General features: G+C 40.0%; 1 protein-coding gene across 3 annotated transcripts in view; it reads right to left on the bottom strand.

The window, feature by feature from the left end:
• pde4d (phosphodiesterase 4D, cAMP-specific) overlaps positions 1 to 24,435 on the bottom strand; it is a 136,694-nt gene that overhangs the window by 38,409 nt on the left and 73,850 nt on the right. Inside the window, exon 1 of one of the 3 annotated variants that reach the window (XM_056376025.1) lies at positions 14,231 to 15,825. The exons of the other annotated variants lie outside the window; for them this stretch is intronic. Within the exon in view, the coding sequence (XP_056232000.1) occupies positions 14,231 to 14,319 (89 nt within the window). The 5' untranslated portion in view covers positions 14,320 to 15,825. Of the gene's footprint in view, positions 1 to 14,230; positions 15,826 to 24,435 lie in introns of those variants that run through there. 3 annotated transcript variants of the gene reach the window in all.

Below are 24,435 nucleotides of genomic sequence, written 5' to 3'. Positions count from 1 at the left end.
ATTAAGGTGAAGGTCCATTCCCTGACATGCCCTCCCACAAACTGTTTCAGTTCCAGTTCCAGAGATCAGTCATACCCTCTCTTGCCACGAGGTTTGATGTCGATGGGCTTGTTCGTGGCATAGGGCGAGCCGTTGGAGCAGGCGTGGCGGTAGCGGGCTATCCTCTCCAGAGATAGATAATCTGAGTTCACTGGCAAACTCATTTCGGTCAAGCTCTTAAACACTACCACACATACACTTGTGTCAAATCAGATGAAGAAATAGAAAAGAGAGGATAGATAGAGTGACAAGCCTGACAAAGCTATCTAAGTGGGAAGGAGGGAGGTGTGTGAGGAGAGGGCTCAGCATGGGTGTGACTTGAATGGGGGAAAAGATGGAGAGAGATGGAGCATGAGAGAGAGATGCAGGAGAGGGAGGAGCAAAGTGCAGAGGTAGAGCAAACTAATTTATCTTTTCTCTCAGATAACATGAGTCAGTATTGATAGCCACAAGAGCGGTGATACTGTAGACTTGCTGCAAAGTTACATAATCATGTTACATGTATTGTACAAATCTGTTTCAGTTCAAGCTTTATGATGAATTTTGAGCAGTATGGTGATTAGGGCAAAGTAACACATCACAACAATAAAGTTGGTCCCACTGCAATTAATGTTAAAGTTTTTAATCTTCTGTACACGGCTAGTAGGTAAAGCTGTGCTAGAACCCCAACTCAATTATATTGGCCAGCATCATTTATTTTGTACTGAATTTATCTGGGAAGGCCTATTCTTTACCTTAGAGTGAGAGATGTCTAGTGGGGAAGAGCAATTTCAACTCAGGTAGAAGCAAATGTTCAAATTTTATCAGTGGTCTTAGGCGAGATGTGTATGTGGCATTTATTTCATTTATAAAACGCAAAATACTGGTTTTAAAACAGGCTAAGAAACATCCCATGTAATATACCTTTGAAAGTGTTTTTATCTTTATTCTATATCCATTTTTCAAAATTTTACTGAGGCTCTTTGAATCAGCTGAGCTGTCATCCAAATGTAACACAAGTACATGTAAGTACAAGTTCTAACTCTGATCTAAAATGAAACGTTGTTCATTTTTAAGTTAAGAAAATTGGAAACTGAAACCACAACCAAGAAGACAAAGTCATCTAATGTCATGGCATTATTATTATTGCAAACAAAATGGTCTAATTTTATTTAAGAAATTTTAGTTCACTTGCTATGAAGCCCCCATTACATCTCACCATTCAACCTTGGTAATAGCTTTCCTCCACTAGGGGGAGCAGAGCACCACATTAAAGAATCTAGAAACAACAGTGCAACGTGTAATATAAGAAATACATGTCAGATTAACAGCAGTAACTGCAGCTTGAGCCAACGCATTTCCAAGAGTTAGCGGCGCAGATATGTGTATTACATTGATTTTTTGAAAATGAAGCATACAGCCGTGTGGGTAAAGAATGTCACAATATTAGGAGCTGCAAGTGCAACAGGACCAACTGAGCGTGAAGATGTATGGTCTTAAATAGTGAAATGAGATTACTGTCATTTGTTATCATGTTGTATGGTTTTCACTTTCAAGATAAAATGTAAATCACTCCAACTGATAATTTTCCTAACTGTTCTTAGCTGCCAGCAGGGGGCAGTGTCCTCTACAGGGAAACTGCTGGTTCCTCAGCTCAACCACCAGCAGCACAAACACGCAGAGTGGTGAGTCTCTGCGGAGTTACGGCTTCTGCTCAGCTCTGACAGAAGCAGCCAGCATGTGACAACAGCTCCTGGGTGGACAGGGGGGCTGTCAAAGTCACAGACACAACGACAGACACAACGGGCTTCTGCACTCGCACTGAACATCACCACATCAGCACACCCACACACAGACGCACACATACACACAGACGTGCTGATTATAGGCACAAACACCACAACATGTACAGGCAGATGAAATGCACGAAGATCAATACAACAAAGCAACACAGACCTGTACTGAACCTTACAACCTGTAACACAGGCATATGTTTGCCTGGCTGCAGAGTCGGCCACACACTGTCAGTGCCAGCAACGAGCTGTGACAGAGCGCATCAGTCAGTGTCCCTGAGGCACAAAGCCATAAAACAGGAACCACTGTATCTGAATACTGAGACCTCGACATACAAGTTACATCATCCCTTCAAATATATGTGGGTAATACAGTTCAAGTATATTTTCTTTATTCCAGTGATATATTGTAAATCGTATTTTAAAGGGAATTAATTTAATTCTGATTCAAGCTGGGAAAGAAAAAAGGCGGGAAAAAAATCCACATTTAAGTTATCAACAAAGTTATAAAACAGTCTATTTTATTGTTGCAAAAAATAAACTATGCATGAAAAGTAACGCACCTAAAATGTATTTTACCTGACACCAATATAGAAAGGCAGGCAGGGAAAGAAGGCAGGGGTGCAGACTCCATAGCTTAAGTACAAAAGTGCATAAATAGCTAATTGACTGGCAGAGAGCTAGAAAGACGGGGCGGGCTTTGTGAAGTGCTCTCCTCTTATGACTTGCAGGGTCAGCAACCTCGTTAGGTGCTTAGGGACAAAGTGGCCTGACAGACTGGGACAGAGGCAGAGGGAGGATGAGAAATGAGGACATTGGGTAATTTGGAGTAAAGACAAATGAGAGAAAAGATGCCAGCAAGCAAGTCGAATCAGTTACTTGTGAAAGACAAAATTTGTTTTCCCAATCAGTTTCATTTTTATCTTTATAAAAAAACAAAAAACAGAGCACTGGTGTGGAATCGATACTGGGAGAGAAAAATCTGGATCGGCGCATCTTTTTTGCAAGAACTGGCAAAAAGAAGTTTATAATTGGACAAAATTTTGACTTAAATCAGAAATGATTTGATCAAAGAATAAGTAAATCAAAAGCATAAATCTGACCAGGAATTTGATGCCAGCTTTGAATACTTGACATTTTTCAATACTTTCAATGCACATTTTTGCCAGTACCAACTAGTATTGAGATTTATTACCTAGCCTTATTGGTCAGTAGCTCCAGTATTGTCATTTGAGCTTTGTCTCCACAGCACATTAGAGACTGGCCTTTGCCTCACTGGTACTTTGGTTCACAGCAGAAGTACTGTTCTCTGCTGCACTCATTGATGGAAACACTGATAAACTGATTAAGATAATCTTACTAAAGCAGATGATGTGCATGCAACAACAGCTTTGAGTGTTTTTATATTTTCCGTATGAAGATAAACATTAAGACGGACTGTGAGGAATTAAAAGATGCAGGAGAGACAATGGCAGCTAATTCAGTTGGGCCTCTGTTGCCAAGCTTTGTCCAGAGACAAACATAGAAAGTGACAGGGAGGGGAGAGATTTGCTTTCTAGCTATCTGTCAGGTTCAACAACTGATTTGTCCATCAAGAAGGCCACTCCGTGTGAGCTAATTGAATTTTATAAGAACACAACAGGCAGCAGTTGGATACCGCATGATAAAAATAAAGTGTAGAATAGAGTATAACTGTGGCTTAAAGCTGTTGTTGCAGCTTAGTGCCATGGCAACTGCACCTCCACTGTACAATAGACTGGTAATTAAGAATTAAATATTGGTGGAAATCTCTCGGCCAGTCATGCTGCTTGAAAACAGCTGTTGTTATGTGTGTCAAGGAGTAATTCCTTTGCCTCACTTCCTGCCTGCCTTTACAGTCCCCTGCTGAATTCATGTTTATAATGTGGTTGCCATGGTGACCTGGCAGAATTCAAGAAGGACAGGTAGGTCCTGACAACCAATCAGCCTTCAGTTGCTGAGGACACGACGGCAGATTGTGTAATGAGAAAATGAAAATGACAGCGGGCTTCTAAGAGGGTCAAAGCTGGAGGGATGGAGTGAGCTGACGCAGTCTACACGAATATGCGACCGTGGCTCATGCCAAGAAATTAGCTATTCATAGCAGCCACTTCATATTTCACAGCAGCCATGCACGACTTACCTGTGCTCTATTTATACATCAAGCTGACTCACAGACAGGAAAGTGGATTGAAGCTGGCTGAACTATTGTTTGCCTCAGAGGCTCGTCAGAGCACAAAGGAGAACAGAAAGATCACCAAGCACAAAAAAAACAAAAACAAAAAAAATGATTAGAAGTGTAAACGTAGAAGATGAGACCAACAACTGTACTACTTGTGCTGTGCATGTGTGTACTGTAAGTGTGTGTGCGCATCATCTTGCTGCTGACAACATGAGCGTGTCGTGATGTGTTAAGGCTGAAGTGATGCTGGACAGTATGAATGTGAGAACCATGTATTTAGCCCAGCGTGAATAAATCTGTGTCAGAGGCAAAGAAAATCTTGTGTCAGGACAGTTCTCACAGTCACAGCCCGGCAAAACAGCCGACCAGTATTATAGAGGACTGTGAATTATTATATATATTATATATATGTATATTATATGCCATATAGCAGACCTCATAAGGAAATTTAAAAAACCTATCACTCATTTAGTCAAAATAGTTGATTAATATTAAATTGATTGATTAATCAATTAATTTACTAATTAATCAATCAATTATTAGTATTTCCAATGTCATTTAACAAAGTCTACACAAGCAAATGTAAAAAGTAAGAAAAATACTTCTGTTGAGTCTCAACAGGTCCGAGTATATGCAAAAGTGTATAAGTATTAACAATCTAATAGTTCTTAAACCACTTTAAACATAATACACTCAAAATGAAAAGCGATACTGTTCAAGTGCGGCCACCAGGCACGAAGCCCTTGATATCCCACATATTGTCACAAACAGTTAACCACTGCACACATACAAAGTCATCAGACCAGTGGCTCAAACCCCAACAAAAGCGACTGTTTACAATCCAGGCTGATGCTATTTGGTGGGTTTATAATCTGAAAAAAACAAAAACAAAAAAAAAACAGTTAAGTAGCATGTGCTTGTCCGAGCCAAACATGATCACAGTGTTAGTCATTAATCTCAAAAGGGATTTTGTAAATGAAATTTGTTGTGCCAAGTCAGGCACAGATCAGCACAACAAAACTCTCACATTTAACGTATTGTTGGTATCTCTTTGGACAAGTATGCAAGTGTGAAGTCTTTAGCTGCTTCTCATTATTAGTCCTGCTAAAGTCTTTGAGGACCTGCTGTTAACTCAACACCACACAGTCACTCTCCGTGGTGGAAGTCATAGATGTTGTCTTGGCCGGCAAATTCAGACAGTTTTTTGATGGAGAAATGAAAGGATGGCTGATAACTGGATAAAGACGCTCATGGACCGCACAACTTTCAATATAGGCTCTTATATTTCACACATGAACACACGCATTTCTAGCTGTAGTGCACCCCAAGCACATGGTGAAGCTAATAGGTTTAACTTGGCAGCAGTCCCAGTGATGTCAGAGTAATCCCTCATTAAAACTCTGATGACATCACTACACTTGTGAGAGTGTATGAGAGCTGAGGAGGAGTGTGTGAGAGTGTGTGTGTGTGTGTGTGTGTGTGTGTGTGTGTGTGTGTGTGGGGGATACCCTGCCAGTGAGCACCAAAGGTACCTTCGCTGCAGTCCAGGTAATCCAGGTGAAGATGTTCCTCAAAACACACACAACACTAGTGCTATCTTAATTATACCATGTCCTCATATGCAGTTTATTAAGTACATCTCCCCATTTGCGCAAACAACTTCACCTCCAGACAGGAGTAAGAAGATTGCAGAAAGGGCTGATGGGAACCTGTTAACCCTACGTGTCAACATTGGCAGGCTGAAACCATCTACAGACTACAATTCAAGTGTCAACTATTTTTGACCGTCAAAACTAAAAATAACACACTTTGATCTCAGCATTGTTTTTAAAGCTTTGCTGCTTTGAGTGGCGTTACTGTTTCAAATCATGAAATAGAAGCATTTCTTACCTTTTTTTCTTCTGTGCAGTCTTGCTGCATTTTTGACTAACCATCAATCACAGTCCTAAAACCTGAAACTAACCAGTGTGTTTTCAAAATGTATGTGAAATTCAAAGACAACAACTGAACAGCAAAACTATTTCAAAGGTTTTTCCAAGTTTTTTCATCCCCAAAATATTTACTCTGCTGGGATTTTGCTGTACTACAGTTTCTAGATATTGCTACAAACATCATATATCCACAAAAGACCAGTAGATAAGACACAAATATCCAAGATTTTGCAGGTAAATTAGCTTCACTTTAGCTTACTATGGTGACCCGCAGATAAATCCACCAAGTCCCCTAATCTCAACACTTAAGCACATTTGGGAGGAGATGAAACAAGAATTGCCACGTGCTGCTAGAGAGAGCAAAAGGGGGGTAAATACTGGCTACATGTACCAAATTAAAGTGGGTATTAAGCGTAGATTCTGTCACAAATACACCGTCATTGTGTTAATTCATGTCTTGCCGAGAGAATGTTTTTCTACTGTATATCCTGCAATGTGAGAGAGTGTCTTACCGGATGGATGAGAAGCATAACAATTCAGGTTGTGCAAGTGGGAGTGTATTTCCTCTAAGGAAGCGCTGCACTGTCGCATTCATAATATGCCAGTGCACACAAAAAATATGTAGACTAAACACAGGTCATAAAAGAAGCTTGGATATGTCGAGTTTGAAAAGCAAGTTTGACAGAATGCAGCAGTAAAACTGAACAAAAGAGAGAAGCAGAACCAAACAATCAAAGAAAACTCATCTGTTCACGTTATACTAGAAAGATTTTGTCTGAACATGAACTCTACAACTCAACTCTATAATTCAGCATTGACATTACCAAAATATAACTATTTAAATAAACAACCTGGCAAGCCATTGACCTTCTTTTACCTTCAGAGATTTCCTGGCAGGCATTAGCTGGAATTATAATACTGTATAAGTCTGTAATATTTTTAAATCCAGCCAGGTATGTAAGCATGTATGTGTGTTTTTGTGTTTGTGTGCGTGTGTGTGTGTGTGTGTGTGTGTCTCTCTCAGAGAGAGAGAGACAGAGAGAGGGGACTCCCTTTCCCAACCTAAGCCGTTCTAATCTGTTTGTATGCCTCTTCATAAATACTGTCGTCATCACGGCAATCCTAATCACCATCATCGTCACGAGCAATTCCCTCCTGAGATGAACGTCATCATCATTATGCTTTCCTGCTAATAAGAGGTAATTCCCATGCCATCTGTGATGTTGTGTGTCTTATGTTTGTAACTCAGACCACAAGGGAAGTGCTTGAACAGCTGATTAAGTCAGAGATCTACTGAGAATGATTGTCATTTTCTTAGAGAAGTCAACATGTATTTGGAAACCAAAATATAAAAAGGATTATCCGTTAAGTTGCGCCCTCTCACCAAAGGAGCAGCCAAAAAACATCATGACCCCCCTCTGCCAAACACACACACCCCCAGATGGAGCAGTGACGCATAAACCCTTCAGTCTTTGTGTATCCTAAAGAAAACCCCAAGACTAGGCCTCCACACTGTTTTCCTTGAAACACCATTCTCCACATCTTTTTATTTCATTACAACTGTTTGTTTTTTAGCTGTGGTGGGAGTATATAACAAGCTGCTCTCAGAGAGCTGCTTTGTTCCTGCAGGAAAGGGCCTGGGCATGATAACATCTGTTGGCTAACCGCAGGTTTTGTTTGGGTCAAATAGTGACGTACACGGCTGCATAACGGCACTCCGTCTCACCAAAGACTGAGTAATGATATTTCCTAATGTCTTTGTATTTGCCACTGATTCAGCAGTGACATTTGAATGCCAGGAAAATTAGAGGCAAAATGTGATCCCAGTTTGTATCAACAATTGTTTAAACTATATAGTTCAAAGGACCTTGACAGAGTATTGTGGTGGTCATTAGGGATGTAAATATCGGTTATATTTATTATGGATTCACCTGTCAATTACTTTTCAATTAATTGGATATAAAATGCCATAACATAGTTAAAAATGTCCGTCATAGTTTCCATGAGCCCAAAGAAACATCTTCAGATTGCATGTTCTGTCCAGCCAACAGGCCAAAACCAAAAATAGTGGATTAGTAGAAAACAGAGAAAATTAAGCAAATATTAACATTTAATAGACTGGAACCTATTTGGCTTAATTAGTCCTCTAATCCATTAGTAGTACTAGTCATAAGATTTATGATTTAAAATATTTACTACAGTTTCACCTACGACAGTCATTCAGAACAGAACAGAACAGCCGGACAAGCTGACAACACAAACTCAAGAAAAAAATTAAGTTATGATTTCCCTCTTTTCATTTCACGTGTAACTAGCACAAAAATTGGCATACCGTCTGCCATTGCACAGGCAGTCCCACCTCCCATAGCCCCAGCTTTAGCTTGTAACATTTCTATTTTTGATTTATGCTGAGCTCACAAAAGCACCTGCAGCTATCCCCCGTCTTCAATATGTCTGGCTGCCTTGCTGTATTCTTATTGATCTGTCCATCTTCTTGCCTCTGTCCCAGAGATGAACACAAGATTGAATGTCCCTATCTAGCAGCTGCTGTGTGGACAGCGGTAAGAGACAGCACAGGCTGAAATGAATAAAATTGAAATGAAATGGATATTCAAAATGAATGTGATGTCAAAGCTGCCTCAAGGCCTTTGTGAGGAGCTGTGGCCTGTGTATGCATTTCATATGTACTCCAGTGAGCAAATTATGCAACTATGGTGAGGCATTACAGTGACGAGTGCATTGCTTCTCTCTGCCCCTTTGCTCTGTATTTATTAATCCTTACCATTGATAAAGGCTAAAGGGAAAAAAAACAGTCAATGTATCCGGTCCGGAGCCGTTGTTAAAATTGCTCCTGTTATGACACCCCTGACTAAAGTCAAAAAGATTTTTGGTCATACCTCACTGCGAAGGTACAATTCAAATATATTATATTTATTACGTTAGTTATTATATCAATTTTCAAATAGTGAAAGCACTCTCGCATCAACTATACATAAACAGACAAATACACACCAAGGTTGACTCATTTATTTGTCTGGGTGGGAAAACCAAACTGATATGGTAAATGATTTTAATGATGTTAATAGATCTAAACTGTGTTGGCCTATTGTTGTCTGCCAAAGTCTGAAAGTGTCTTTTTGGCTTTGAGATGCTGTAATGAGTAATGACAACTCTCTCACTCGATATTGCTCATTCTGCACTGCATCTCATCTGTTCGAAAACACACGAGGTGTTCCTGTGTAACACATTGGAGAAAGTAAGAGGGAAAAACATGATCAAGTGTAAATAAGTGGCAGAATAACACAATAAGAAAACCAAAGGCAGCAATGTGTGAAAGAGAGATTGGATGATGAAGCAATTGGAAGGCTGGGAAACAGAACAGCCCAGCTTGGATACCAAGAGCCTGAAGACTGCCAGTACTGACTGACTCAGTGTGCGAGCTCACTCAGACAAACACACACTAACAGCACGATGTCCTGCGATATAGGTGTGAAATAATGAACTGATCATTTAGCAATGCAAAAGAGGGGCTAATTGAAATTCCTCTAACAGAGAGAAGGTGAAACAGTGAAGTCTTTGTGAACAACAGCACTCCCTCTATGCAGATTAAGACTGAGAAAGCCTCAAACATAACAGTAAGAACATGTCTGTCATGCTTCATGAAACTTCAAATCAATTTAACACTGCGCTGCCTCGTGGGAAAGCTGGAGTGACAACAGATTCCTGTTAATGCTCCCACATCACAGCACCACTCACAAACTGCTGACCAGCCGTTAATAATAATGGAAACTGAAACTAGTAAAGACACACTACACAGTTATAACACGTCCCTTTCTGAGAAGGTGTGTGTCACAGGATCTGCTTCTCTACTGGACAAAGTTGCTTCATTAGTCACAGATCTTGTTAGACTGGGTTGTCACACCACACTCAGCTGTTTGACTGATTGTATGACTGAAAGCAGCAAGTTGGAACAGAATTCTCTAAGGATACAGCTAACAGCCATTTGGCAAGATTAATAAGTCAAAATTTTAATTATTCTGTTTTTCTTTTAAGCTGCAGTAATCAAGTTTTTTATATTAACACGGGGTAGAATAAGTATGTGTAATGTCTTTGAAATGACGTGACTCCACAGTTCCTCTCAACTCCATAGAAAGTTTTTGTATTTTAGTTTTAGTTTAAAGAGCAAGCTATTTCAATGTGGAGCTGGTGGAGACCAAAATAAAGCCAAAAAGAGAGTGAACGTCGGACTTCCTTTTAAGTTGACAGGTGGCCAGAAACACTACTCCAAATGAATGCTAATGTTGCTCTGTAGCTGCTGGATGTGTAAGTAGTTGACTGTTGGCTTGCACGCGTGCCATAAAAAGGCGATAATATCCCAATGTTGTGTTCACAGCCCTATGTCCTCATGTCTTATATGAATTAATCATTTGCTCCTAAACATTTTTTTAAATATTTGTCTGAGGAAAAGCCAAAAATAAAAGTAATAATGCCAATACACTGTGGCATTTGAAAAGTGTAAAGTATTCTGTTTACCAGCACAGAGTGGTTATCAAAAGTGTGTATAAATTACACTGAAATTGAATGAGGTGATGGCGTCTCTGGAGAAGGTGAAACGGAGCATGCTGTGAGCTCAAAATGCCTTTTCTCCTTACTCACATGTCCCCTGTCATTTACTGCACACACCCACAAAGCTGCCAGGTTTCTGAGTGGAACGTGTTAAGAAGAAGAGAGTGTTAGACTGTGTGGCCATTTCAGGGCGAGTGAGTGGGGAGCACCCTTAATAAGGGTGAGTACATCAGCATCACGCTGCACAGTAGGCTGGCAAAGATTGATGCTGTAGGTGAGCAGTAGCTCTGTATCACTCACACACACACACACACACACACACACACACACACACACACACACACACACACACACACACGCTCACGCTGAGCGGTGGTGGTCCTGTGGGACAACATTGAGTGATGACTTTGTCTTCTCAAAACTGACAGCAGGTCTCTGCTGTCTCCAAAAAGCCCATTTTAAAATCTCTGCCTCAGTCCCAACAAAGTAATAGAAAGCAATCTAAAGTTTGGCTGAGATTGACCCAGTACAGCTAGAATCAATGACAATGTGCAATGGGAGAAAGCCTCAAAGAAATGAGATAACAATGCCTTGTGTCTTGTTATCTTACTGACAAAATGTGGTATGTCTGAGGAAGCCACCCTTGGGGCCACTGAGTGAGAGAGAGAGGAAGAGAAGGGGGGAGGGGCTGAAAGAATGAAACTTGATGTCCTTTATACCTTACTTAAAAAAAGCTGAGAAAAACACACTAAAATGACATATTTAAACCATATAGTATCCAATGACTACACAGCATCCAACATTTAGGAAAGAGAGGGAGAGAGAAGTGATGCAGCAATGCATTACCAGTCCTTGTTTTCTAAATATAGCCCCATCTATTCTCTCCCCCTGGTCTCTGTTGCGCTGGATTCACTTAATTGGATTACTACACACACTTTTCATTTCCTTTCTGGTTAGTGTTTAATGAAGTTTAGACAATCATACATCTCGGTTTATCCATTGTGGTGCTGAAAGCAACACCCTGCATGTTTAAAAAATAGGGATGAAAACAGTGCATCAGTTATTACTTCGCTCTGGAGAATCTCTATACATTAACGGTTATGTATGCAGAGTAGATCGATAAACATGCTGACCCTACACTAAAGCAGTGTGGCCTGCTGAGAGACAGAGCAATTGCCAATAATGTTCCTCTATGGCCTCAATACACTCTGGAGAGAGAGGCATGTGGAATTTGCTAACTCACGTGTGTTATTCTAGCACTCAAAGCTTCAACAGATACATCTGTTTGCTCATGTCTGGGTGAGCGCACATGTTAATGAATATGTTCTGTGATTTGTTTTATTTGTTTTTGTGGTCTGTATTGCTTTGTTTTGTGTGTCTGTTTTTGTGTGTTGTCATGGATAGCTGCTGCTCTTGTGATGTTACTATATGCAATCATTTTACATGCACCGATATATGCAATGGCTTTAAACTACATATAAATTTTAACGATTGCTTGACCCATCAATGCACATCGAGGGACTGGTGTTGGAAATTAGCTTCGACTATATACACATGTACAGTATATCGAACACTGATTCTGCAACTATCAATGTTTTAATGTATATATATATATATATTTTTTTTTTTTTTTTAATTATTATTATTTTATTTATTTATTTGGACTCAATACTCATTCATATCTTTGTGTAATCTTTCTAAGCCCTACTCTCTCAGTGCTACTTGGCTTGAACACCACAGGTCTGACACAGAAAGAAGGGGACTGGTCCATTATCAAGATACAATGAATAATACAGATCCTCCTGAAAGCTCATCTGGACTCGTATACACACACACTCGCATACACTGAGGTGGTGCGTAGCTTTACTGTGTAGAGAAAGAGGGGGAAGAAAATCCTGCCTGAGGTTTAAATGAAGTCTAACAGGCTCATCTCCCATTTTCAGAGACTAATGCTCAACTCTGACAACCATGACAGCTCTGAATTGTTGTTCCTACACTGTCAGTAGATTTGCAACATCCATCCAATTCAGCAACACAATACATTCCAGCAGACTGTGAATATCATCTTAGTCAGATTTCACTCAAATTAATAAAGGAATTACAGCAACAAGGGAAGACTGTATCAAAGCCAGTGCCTGTTAAAACTAACATGATTTCTCTTTCTCTTTCTGTTCACTGCTCTTAGGATATCTATGATAGCATTTACCTTTTATTATTCAGGGTTTATGAATTTCAATTATAACAACATGAGAGTACATTGAGTGTGGGTTGTATACAGATATTTCACTACCAAAAACTAAAAAAGATATTTTGTGTGGGTCTGAGGTGTTGAAGATGATGTCTATTAATTAAAATAGTGACAAGTGCACTAATCTAAACTTTCCACTGTGGTTACCCACTCCTAATTGTGTACGTGCGCATAGATGAGTAACTCTGAATATAGCTGGGTGGATACGCTGATGTGTGCTTGCATGTGTGCCTTGACATCTACATAGAGTTTCTCCACATTTTTTCTCCTCTATTCTTCTATTTACTTCTCCACAGCTCTCGCTCATTGTCCGTGCTGACAAGGTCAGAAAATAGTCCTCTATTTATTCAAGTCAACAATCTACTGAATGTAGTACATGGTGTTGAATTCAACACTAAAACCTCATCTCATCCTCTGAGCAGACGTATCAGTTGAATCAATGGCTGCTATTGATGAGAACAATTTGTGCCACATCCTGGAGATTGCATTGACATCTGATCTTTCTGCATCCCCCTTTAAATGCATCAAACACCAGAGAAAAGAGTGAGAGAGAACACAGAAAAGGATGAAATCTGGTGCGCATGCCTGCGCTCAGCTTTGAATATAATTAATACAAAGCACACAGAACACATAGAGGCCCAGGGCTGTTTGTGATTGAAAAGGACAAAAACATAAAATTAAAGTGTTGTTAATGCTGTGGTGAGGTGCAGCAAGTGAAGCATGTGTGTGCCTGTGCACTGTCACACCACAGAGCAAAAAGTTGAGAGACAGGTCTGCTAAATAGCAACAAGGCTATGACTTTTTGAGTGAGGTTAACATCTTTTGCCTGATTAGCATGAAAAATTCAAACAACTGGAAAAACTTTGTTGGAAATATGAGCATTGTTCATATCCCCACAGCCCACTCTGATGACATCACTGACTCCGCTGTGTCCCTCCCAGTTTATAACATAGCTGGGAGACAACTATTCCCCTAAGGTACCCAGCCTTAGTATGACTAATCAAAACAAGACAGCAGAGAAACCCAACAACACAGCACTTTTATCAAGTTATTTTTCCAGCTAGCTTTGCTCTTGAAAAGCAGTTTCAGTGTTAAAATACCTCTGTGCGCTTGCCATTTCTGACTAGCCTTCCCGTTTATGGATCAACTCAAGCATTTAGTGAGGGAGAAAATGACAGGAAATGTCTGGCCCATTTAACAATAAATTTCCCTGAATACATCTGAGCTGAGCTGGGAAAAAACGACACTGGGCTTGGCTGGGCTAACCTTAAGGGAGCTCTAACCATACCACAAAAACAACACACACGCCCACAAATGAATCTGCACACCAATTCACACTTAATGTATTTTGAATTGACTCTTACAACTCATACTCCTTTACGAACACAGTAAGGCAACAGCAATAAACCCATGGAAAGACAAAAAAAGTTAAATTCACAGATATCTTTAATCCATCAGCATTACCAATACTCACCATATCCAGGAGTGCCTTCTGAAAGGAAAATGGCTGAGGTGCATCATGGACCTATCACTGGGAACACCTGGACACTGTCCAGGCTTCATGCCGAAGCTTTGTCAGGACTGATCCCCCTACCTGTTAACCTTTCACCCTTTGAGCCCCTCTATCTATCTGGCTATCTATCTACAGACACTGACCCACAGTATCCGCTGGCCCCAGTACAATATGAAGTGTCCCATACTGCAGTCCACTGCTGTGATGCACCCATTCAGATCAGTCTTCCAGTAAAGAGCCCCTTCTGAACTTCCAACCTCACTGGTTTCTTCCTAGGGCATCACTGCAAAAAGCGACATCTTACATCCAACAAGGAAATCTTAAAAATCAAACTATATAGCACCATAAAATCCATTGAGTTCCAGAAGAGAAATAAAAATCCCAATAAATGTGATGATTAAAAAAAAAAAAGAACTAAAAGGAACTGGATGCAATGTGAACTCTTGTCTTTAAGTGAGTGAGTCTCAGCAGTGCGAGCTCACAGGCGGCCACCCAGCAGGACCAGCTAAGCTCCCCGGCCACTGCTCTTTTTTCCGTGGGATTCTTCCGGCAAAGGTTTGGAAATTACTGTCCCACATCCACATGGTGAACCGGTTCAGGGACTCATTCCTCCGGAAAACATTCCTCTTCCTGACAGCCAACGACGCCGGTTGGAGAGGCAGCAGTAGTCAAACCAGCATGACAGAGCATGTTACACACAGACACTCACATTTGCTTTTCTTTCTTTGTCTCTCTTTCTTTGCGTCTCCCTCTCAGTTCTGCCCTTTCACAACCTCCAAGGGAGGGAAATGAGGAAATGGGGAGAGAAAAAAGAAAAGCAGCAAAGCGTCTCTTCAGTATCTCCCCTTCTCTCTGTCTCGCTCTCGCTCGTCTCTCTCCCCTGCCCTCCCTCCTCCCCCCTCCTTGCTGCAGTCAGTGGGATGTCCTGACCCTGTGCAAGAGGTGTGCCTGCTCCTTCAGTATCTAGTCAGCTAAACCTATTGATCCTCTTACCACATGCTGCTCCACTTCATTCAGAGAGGAACATGTCTGCACATGTACAATTAGCATACACACAGGAATGCACATATCCACACAGAAAGCCTCTTTAACGTAATATGGGCAAAGTGTTGACAGAAGTAATTCCTCTCATTTCCTCTCCTTAAATCCTTCTTCCGCTCTACTTTTCTTTTCTTTTCTTGAGTAATGTCTCTCGTCTCTATTATAGCCCTCCTTCGTCATAACGCAAGCGCTGCTGCTGCCTTGTCAGTTTGTTTTTTGTTTTTGCTACTCTAAGCACACCCTCTGTCTGTCTCTAGAGTCTGCGTGCATGTCAGTGAACCATGAAATTTTCAAACCGCACAACAAATGCCATCTTATTTTTCTCTGAGCGTGTATGCGTGTGTGTATATGTGACATATAGTTTGTGCATGTGCCACTGTGAAAGCATGCAGGGGGCCTCTCAAGGCATGTTTGTGTCAAGAACCTTGTTACACAGGATGTCATTGGCCTGACTGCTGTATAATATATTCCTCTGCTCTTAGACCAGCAGCTTTAGCCTCCAGATTGAATCTGTAATGCCACCTATAAGCCAAGCAGCAATCAAAAAGAGTAAGTGTCAGTGTCTTTTATATCCACTCGATAATGGAGGTAAGAAGGAAAATATCAGCAAAACTACAATTCATCAAATTTACTGCTATTCAGAGTGCATGTCTATGTCTATGTAACAGTCTTAAATGCATGTGTATGAGTGACTGTGTGCGCATTTGTGTGCAAGTGGTGTTGGCAAGGAAGTTATGAGTCGAGGTTGGGGTTAGCACACTAAGGTTGTGTGTGTGTGTGTGTGTGTGTGTGTGTGTTTTGCATTAAAAGCCATAGCTGTGGCTAAGCTCCAGTTGCTGCGGCCTGAAAAACAGGATCCAGCACTGCTTCTTACACACATCCTGCCCAACACACACGTCAGCAGCCTCTCAACCCCTGCCAAAAGTCAAACCACCTCACAGCCTCTGTAAGCCTGCACCTTCAGCCACAACAGCCGCTCTTGAAAAGGGTGGAGGAGCGCTGAATGTTGAGGAATCTGCTTGCAGGAAAATGAAGACAGAAATGCAGATCTCTGTGGGGCTGTGGATTGTTTGTGTGTGTAGAGGGGGAGGACTGACAGTTTAGGCAGCAAGAGGGAGAAAAAAATGATTTAAAGGGCTTTAAAGGTTAAATAAGAAAGCAGCTAGAAGCACCTGTTATTCATAAAGAGAAATATCAACTCTCCATCTGTCTCTCATCTTTATTCTTGAAACAATCATAGGTTCAGACATCTTGCATACAAATGAAACTGGAGCCAGTACTCTAATAATAGAATATATACTGTATGCCCATGTGTGTATGTGTGTGCATGTGTGTGCATGTGTGTGGTATTGCATAATCTTTGTCCCTGCTTTGGGGGCTGTTGGCCCCTGCTCTACTCAACACTGGTGAGCTGTCACGACTCATCCTGCAACCTTAGAGAGAGAGACTGGAGGAGAGGGAAAAAAAAAAGGGAGTGTAAAGGCAGAAACAAGTAGAAAAAGCAAGAGAGGGGATGACAGCGAAAGAGAGTAATAAAGATGGAGCGAGAAGGGAGGATAGAGGGCTTAAATGGATGTACATGCCAGCATTTTTAGAGCAACCACTGCGATCATTAGGCTTTTCTCATCCTTTTTCTTACCACGGGACCAGGACAAGAAGAGGATGAAGATTAAACTAAAGAAGAAGTGCAGTCATGCTGTAGGGACACAGAAACCCAGAGAGAACGATATGTGCCTGACAGAAAGCTAACACAATAACATATTACAGCCACAAAGTACTGGCACAGTATTAACCCATCATTTTCTGTGACCCCTGCTTGTAAGCAAAACAATGTATTTTCCATCTACAAAATATCACATCATATTTGAATCAACAGGCCTTTTTCATTACATTAGTGGCCTGACATGACTCTCTGTAACTGGGCATCAGGGGGAAAGGGCCGGATTACACAACGGAACAAGTGCATATCGATTTCACGTGTACTGACATTTAGCAAAGTACTTTTTTGCATTTATCTGCAGATAGATTGTTGAGAGAATCCAGGCTGAACAACCTCTACAGTCATATCATAGAGCTGGTCCAGCCAGTGGCTGCTTTAGCCTATTGACATTGATTCTAACCATGCTGGGTCAATCCCTATTTACATTCAGATAGCAAAGCAAATCTCTCCAGAGATTGAAAGAAAACTGGGCCCTCGTGCATGTTTTGTTCCTTTGAGATAGGCCAGCTGTCCATCATTCTGTGAGTTGCTGTGGAAATGCCTTGGACCTGGTCCTCCTCTTTGCCATTCACAGATGGTTATGCAGTGGCATTTCAGCAAAGGTTAACTCATTCCCCCTTCAAATCAGATATTTGTAATTAGATTCCCACATCTAATGGGGATATGGAAGCTTCAAGGGCTGTTGGTAGAATGTGAAGAATGTCTAAGTGGCCAAAAAATTGCTCACTTGTGGAGTGGAGAGCTTTTTATTCGTCTCTTTGATTTTTAGGCAGACCAAAAGAGAGAGGGGAGGGACTTAATTTATTAGAAAAAACATCCCGGATTACAACAAAGCAGCAGTTGTAGCCAGTGGTGAACGATACATGTACAGTAAAGAACATACAGTATACTGAGTCTCACATCTCACTAATCAGTTACTTTAATTCACTTGCATTAATTAACACACACCAACTGTGCAATATCTCTTATCTGCTGTTATATTTAAGTATCTGATTTGTACATACTATATTATTATTCTCTATTATTCTTGTTTATATCTTTTTTAAATTATTTGCACTGTTATTCACACTTTGCAGTTCTTTTTGTACTGTCCACTTTGCTGCTGTTACACTGCAAATTTCCCCACCCTGGGACTAATAAAGGACTATCTTATCTTATCTTTCACATTTAAGATGATCAAAATTTGGCTACATATCTATCTTACATAGCATTTTGCAAGACTATGAAATCCAGCACACCATTTAGTGTGATAATACAAATAAGAAAAACTATTTTAGTATGTTAGCATCAACCTGTCATCACAGTAAAAATGTGTTTGTTTTCAGCTCTATAATCCGTTGTCTGAGCCCCAAAAATAGCTAGCTTTACTTACTGTTGCTCACTATTTACTATAGCAGTGCCTACTATTTACAGTATTATGACCTACTTGCCTGAATTTACCTGCAGTTTAAGTACAATGTGTACAATACTTAATGCAGCGGTGTCGAAACAAAAGTGTGTTCAAATGAAATGTTCCTAAAACACTATGGATTAAGCATCATTAGGCATATTGTGCTTAATTACACAATGAAATGCCACAAAATATTTCTGTGCATGTTTTCCTCACTTCACCCCTTAAAACATGCTTTCCTTAAACAACATATGAAGAGATTCACACTAAAGTAAAACATGAAACATAGCAACTAAGGTGAAAGGAATTTGCAGTGTTTCCTGTTCACTGAGTTCAACAGAAAAGAGACTAAATCTGCCCTCATTTATAAATCACTTCAACAAGATAGTGAGCCAGGCTCTGTGGTTAAAACTGTCGTGAATATCCAGTTAAAACCCGCCATTATGAACAGTGATATCTATTTTGACTACTTTATGAGGCTGTTTTCCAAGACCAGGTACAGATGGGAGCGTATTGAAATATCAATGGCCCATAACCCGAGGCAATCTCCACTAAAACACCATCTGGTGAGGACGGGTCTCGCAAACAGTTGGCACAATCGACACTGCTCTTCCCTTTGATACCTTCATATCCCATTACACTGACAGTGAAAACTTCACTTTTACTATTTAAAAGTGCCAATAATGAAATAAACAGTAACATGTTGCAAATTCCACAACACATACTGGGATGTCTTACTGGAAACCTGCCAATATGCAATGTATTGTACTAATCACTCAAACACTGCATTAGACAACCCAATCAGGTGCTTTATATGGGAGATTTATATTATATTTCAGAATAGGCACCAAATCATAAAATCTTTTATTTTTTTCTTTTCAAAATTTTCCTTATTAGTTATCAGAATTTCAAAGGAGCATAAGTTCAGTGTAAAAGGTGAACTACTGACCAGGAGAAACCTCAAGGTGTAAACATGAGGAGGATATGTAGGAATTTATTGGTGCCTTTGGTATTTCCCGCTTGACGTCACAAATTTAAGAGGTGTGTCTGCACAAGTGATAAACAGAGTGTAGAGACGCCACAGATGCTGGCAGTCAAAAGGGAAAAAGAAAAGCAGTCTCAATTATTAGCAATGTATTACTAACAATTATTAGTGTTTATCATTCTAATTAGGTACCCGCAGTAGACAACATGCTGTAAGTTTGTCTTACAATAAATGCAATTTTCCATGTGTTTCTTTTATATATGTAGCTGGTTTCCAACGCACCTGCTTTCAATAAAGCACTAATTTAGAGCTGCAGAGCCGCAGGATTTATTGCAGGCTTTGGTATTTCCCACTTGACGTCACAAATTGCATAGGCGTGTCTAAAAAACATGTAGAAGCAACATATTACAGATTTTTGTTTTGGATTTTGAATGTCAATGATCTGATTAACTAACTCACATATGAGATTCGCAGCTGTAGCTACAATGCTATCTTTTTTTTTCACTTTTCTGAGAAGATGAGCAGTCAGCTGGCTGAATGAGGAAGTGTGCAATCCTTTCCCAATGATATCAAGTTGTTATAAATGAAATGCTATGTGATTGTTCAGCCACAGCTATCTGAACAAGTATAACTGGACTGCAGGTGTTATTTTACATACATATATTTTAACAATAATAATCCTTTTAGGTAAAGAATTTTTCAATTTCTCACAGTTTGTGAAGTTTTGGAGAAAAGTGCTCTCTGAAAACACAGAGGCACATGTACATTCAGTTCTTGCAGTCAAGCAGTTGAAATTCTTTTTAGCATCAAAGGGCTTGATGGTAACAAATGTGTTATAGAAACAAATGCACTGATTGGGGTCACACACTGCGCTCAAACTGACCTGCATCCTCATCCCGAACCTGCCACTGTCAAACTGTCAGCTATATGAATGCATATGTGCAGGCTAAAGCTTGCAATAATTACCAAGTGTTCTATCAGTTACCAGCATTGTGCTTTTGATCTGCTGCCATCACAGCGTAAATAGGATCAATTAGATGCTGCATTGCACATTTCAGTAAGCTTTGTATCCGGGCCATCAAATTACACTCATCCGCTCACACTGCAGGGGTGAAAACATTTTGGAAGCGGGTGACTCTGGGAGCATGATATTTGGGGTGTCATAAAATTTCAGTGCTCACCAGTCAGTCAGTTGTCTGTATTGTGTCCACTTCCAATCCAGGGGGTCATTAATGTTTCCACCGATCACCATTCTGCGCTGTTGCTATAGTGACAATGCTCAGCAACGCTGGCAGCCCTTTAGCTCTTTAGCTCAGCTAACAGTGAATACAAGCTAAGTGAAGTTCCTCAATTTCTAAAATTATTAAAGCTTTACCTGTTCCAGGGCAACACCATTTTCCAGACTGGTACACTGGCATGGCCAACTGATACAAATAAATGGAACACAGCCATCATTAATAATATCAATTAACATAGTACTTTTCCTGCTTTGACAGGTCGAATTATCTTCTGCGAACAGGCCAATAAAAGGTCCTTAGACACAGGATTTTAGTCTTTGTTGAACTATTAATAGTCAAAATTTGAGAATATATTCTCACTCTGGGAAATGCAAAGATGTCTTAGACAGATGGAAAGAAATCTCTGAACAGTGAGGCTTAAATCAACATAAAGCAACTAAGAATGGGAAACTAGAATTAAGATAAGTCTAACTGTCATAGTGGGCAATAGCTTCCCCAAAGCCAAAAATGTCATCCTAATTGGATCACTTTCATCACTGGGCTATTAATTGCCCTGACTTGTACTAGGCCACTGCTTGTTTCTATCAGAGAACACCAGTGTAATTACTTTCATGTCAAAAATTGTTTGTCTCTAATTTGCCTCTTGTTGTATCGGTTGTGGTTTTCACTTGTTAGGTTGTTAAAAAAGTGACAAGGTACATATTGTTCACAGATGTCTTTTTAAAACAAAAAAAAAAAACAAGCTTACTAATAGTGTATACTCCTGTCCTGCACAATCTCACTAACGCAGCTACCTGTTTCTCAATCTCTGTAACCCTGTTGCGTAGACCTTCAGTTTGCTCCCACTCTTACTCCCTAAATATCTACAGTGTATATCCATCCCACCCAATACTACCTCCATTCCCAGCCATGGTGTCAGCTCTGTGCTCAACCCCTCCAAAAATAGACTTTTCCTGCATTGCACCAACGTTGTGTCACTGTTGCAGCTCGACTGGCTCCCCCTGCACTGGCTGACTAGTCTGAGCCTTAATCACAGCACTGGATGGACTGAGTGTCTATCTGGGTGTGATTAGTAATTCCTCTGAGGGATGATATGACCCAATGATGACCTCCAGTGATACGCTAATTACCGTAGGCTCAGGGGAAAAATGCATGTCTGTGGCAGACTGAATGAATGAAGGAGAATTTAACTTAGATCCTGTTCGTTGTACTTTGTTTTCAGGCAATTATCAGCAATGGAGAAAAATCCACAAATGGATCTTGTCATTGAAAATCTAATTGCTATTTCAGGTTTTGTGAGGCTTTTTATTGTGGGTTTTATAATTTCATATGAAACTGAGATAGTATACAATTAAAACCTGTATATTATGTGCTGGATACAAAATGTCTTTAACTGATAAGATAATGTTCTCCCCCCTGTTGTGCTATGTGGGTGTTTGCTGCAGTTGAATTTTTTTTTTTAAATGCTTCTGAAAGAAAAGGAAAATGCAGTCAGCATGCTGTGGAAAGAACACAAATCTATATAATTGATCTGCATGATATCTGCATGAGGCTCCTGAACCTCCACACTCAAATTCATTAAGGAAGAACAAATACAAAGCAGATATCTACTGTACATCACTCCATGTGATCAAGGATAACTTAACAAGACTAACAGTCTACAGTAACATGAGCAGTTCAAAGAGGCTGTGCTTTGAGCTAAAGCATTACTTAATTACATTACTTGCATACTATGTTCATCATCTTAGTTTAGCATGTTAACATGCCAACATTTACTAATGAACAAAACACAGAGTGCAGCTGAGGCTGATGGGAATGTCATTTGCAGGTATTTTGTCATAAAACAAAGTATTGAAGAAAAAAATAAAATTGAAAATTTGACTTCTAGGTAAAAGTCATTAGGATTCATCATCTGGGAACCAAAAGTTTTTTCAATTCCTCAAGTAGTTACTGAGATATTTCAGTCTCGACCAAAGCGGTGGACCAACAGACCAACACTGGCAAGAGTCATCCCACGAGCATGGCTAAAAACAGTCGCAAAGAGAAGAAGGATGAGAACAAGACAACAAAAAATCATTCAAGCTACTGAGATGAACCTGAAAACACATTACACATTGACTGAACAAAGGCTGTGAATGACTTAGACATGTGAATAACTATATGTAGAAAGAAATGATTGAAATTCATCGCATGGCTTTTCTCTCTCATGTTTTTCCTCTAACTGCTCTAAATTGCATTAAAAGGGCATGAATTATGAGGAAGAAGAAGCATGTAGCAAAGAGCATTGTGGGGGACCTGTGTGACATTAAACTGTTAAAGTAATTACATGTTAGGAGGAGGCTTGCAGGCTGTAAAATTATCTTACTCTGAAAATGGCTCTGTCTGTGACATTCTGTCTGCAAACTGTGGAGGAAACCACCAAACTCTGTCACACAGAACAGCACACGCCCTTCCAAATACTTATATAATTGGCTCATGTTTACATGCACTGCAATGAAACACAAGTCAAGGCGGGGTGAATACAAAAGTTACAAACCTAAAAAACACAAAATTAAATTAAAAAAAAAAATCTTGCTTATTGGGTGTCATCTGTTGCATTACGAGAACTCAGAGTATTAAAGGAGTGAAGTGAAATACAACATGACTAATGTGAGGACGGACGCATCGAAAATGTGCAACAAAACCACTAGGGTGCACTGTCATAAATTATAAAGTAAAACATGTTTGAATTGGAGATTAAACCGAGGGTAAAATATGTGATGTTTTAATTACACGCTCTTAAAACACAAAACAATGGCTTATATTAAGTTATTTTCTTCCTCAGTGTTCATATATTGACAGTATTAACAAAAAGAAAGATAAATTACATATTTCTCAACAAGACTACAGTGGTTAAAATGTCTCCAGTTTCCCTCAAACATGCTCAACAATTTTTTGTTTGTCCTTTAACAATTCATTTTCAAGAGTATCTTAACATCAAATCTAAAAACCTACTTTTTTAAGTTAGTAAATTACACATCCAGTAACTTCACTGACTGCACCGAAGAAAATGCTGAATATGTCGAGTAACTTATTGAAAATAACTTATTACTTATAAATTACTTGTATTACCTTTTGTTGTTTGTGTTCACCAGTAATATGTTAGTATTACAACAGTAATATGTTACTCCTATCATGGCAATGATTGCATTGTGTGTTTGCCTCTTGACTGGATGTGACAGGAAAGGCAGACATGGCCTTGACACCCTTGTCTGCTGTCATGGCTCCCATGACATTTAAAAGTCAAATTTCACTCCCTATTCATCCACCACCTCACCATCACCAAATGAATTCCGTCGGGCCACTACAGACCCCGGCAGGAGGGCGGTGGCTTCAGGTTAGACAGCTGAGGAGACAAATGGACGAAAACACTGAATATTTTACCGTTCAATAGGTCATCATCATTCTGAGAGAGAGAGGGCTCATGTAAGTGACTGAAGAGAGGAGAAGAGAAGAGAAGAGAATGGAGGAACATAAAGTGGAGACAGTTCCAGTAAATGTTTTATAAGATGCAGTGTTGTACAACTGCAGATGGGATGGGAGGAAATGGAGTTTTAAGATGTGTGAAGATTCTGTGAATGTCAGCGTGGGGGTTGATGTGAGAAGCGATCTGTGTGAAGCTTGTTACATTTGTGAGAAATCTGTGTGAGGCTGGTGCAGGTTAAGGTTAGTAGGATGAACAATAACGAGATCCTCTGCTGAGCTGAAAGCAAGTCATTCAGTCTCACACACTCTCTGCTCTCTGCCTAAGAA

This window comes from Seriola aureovittata, chromosome 5, assembly GCF_021018895.1.
Source record: "Seriola aureovittata isolate HTS-2021-v1 ecotype China chromosome 5, ASM2101889v1, whole genome shotgun sequence".
Classification (NCBI taxonomy): domain Eukaryota; kingdom Metazoa; phylum Chordata; class Actinopteri; order Carangiformes; family Carangidae; genus Seriola; species Seriola aureovittata.
Note: the sequence above shows the minus strand (reverse complement) of the source record. Positions and strands in the feature narration are given on the sequence as shown.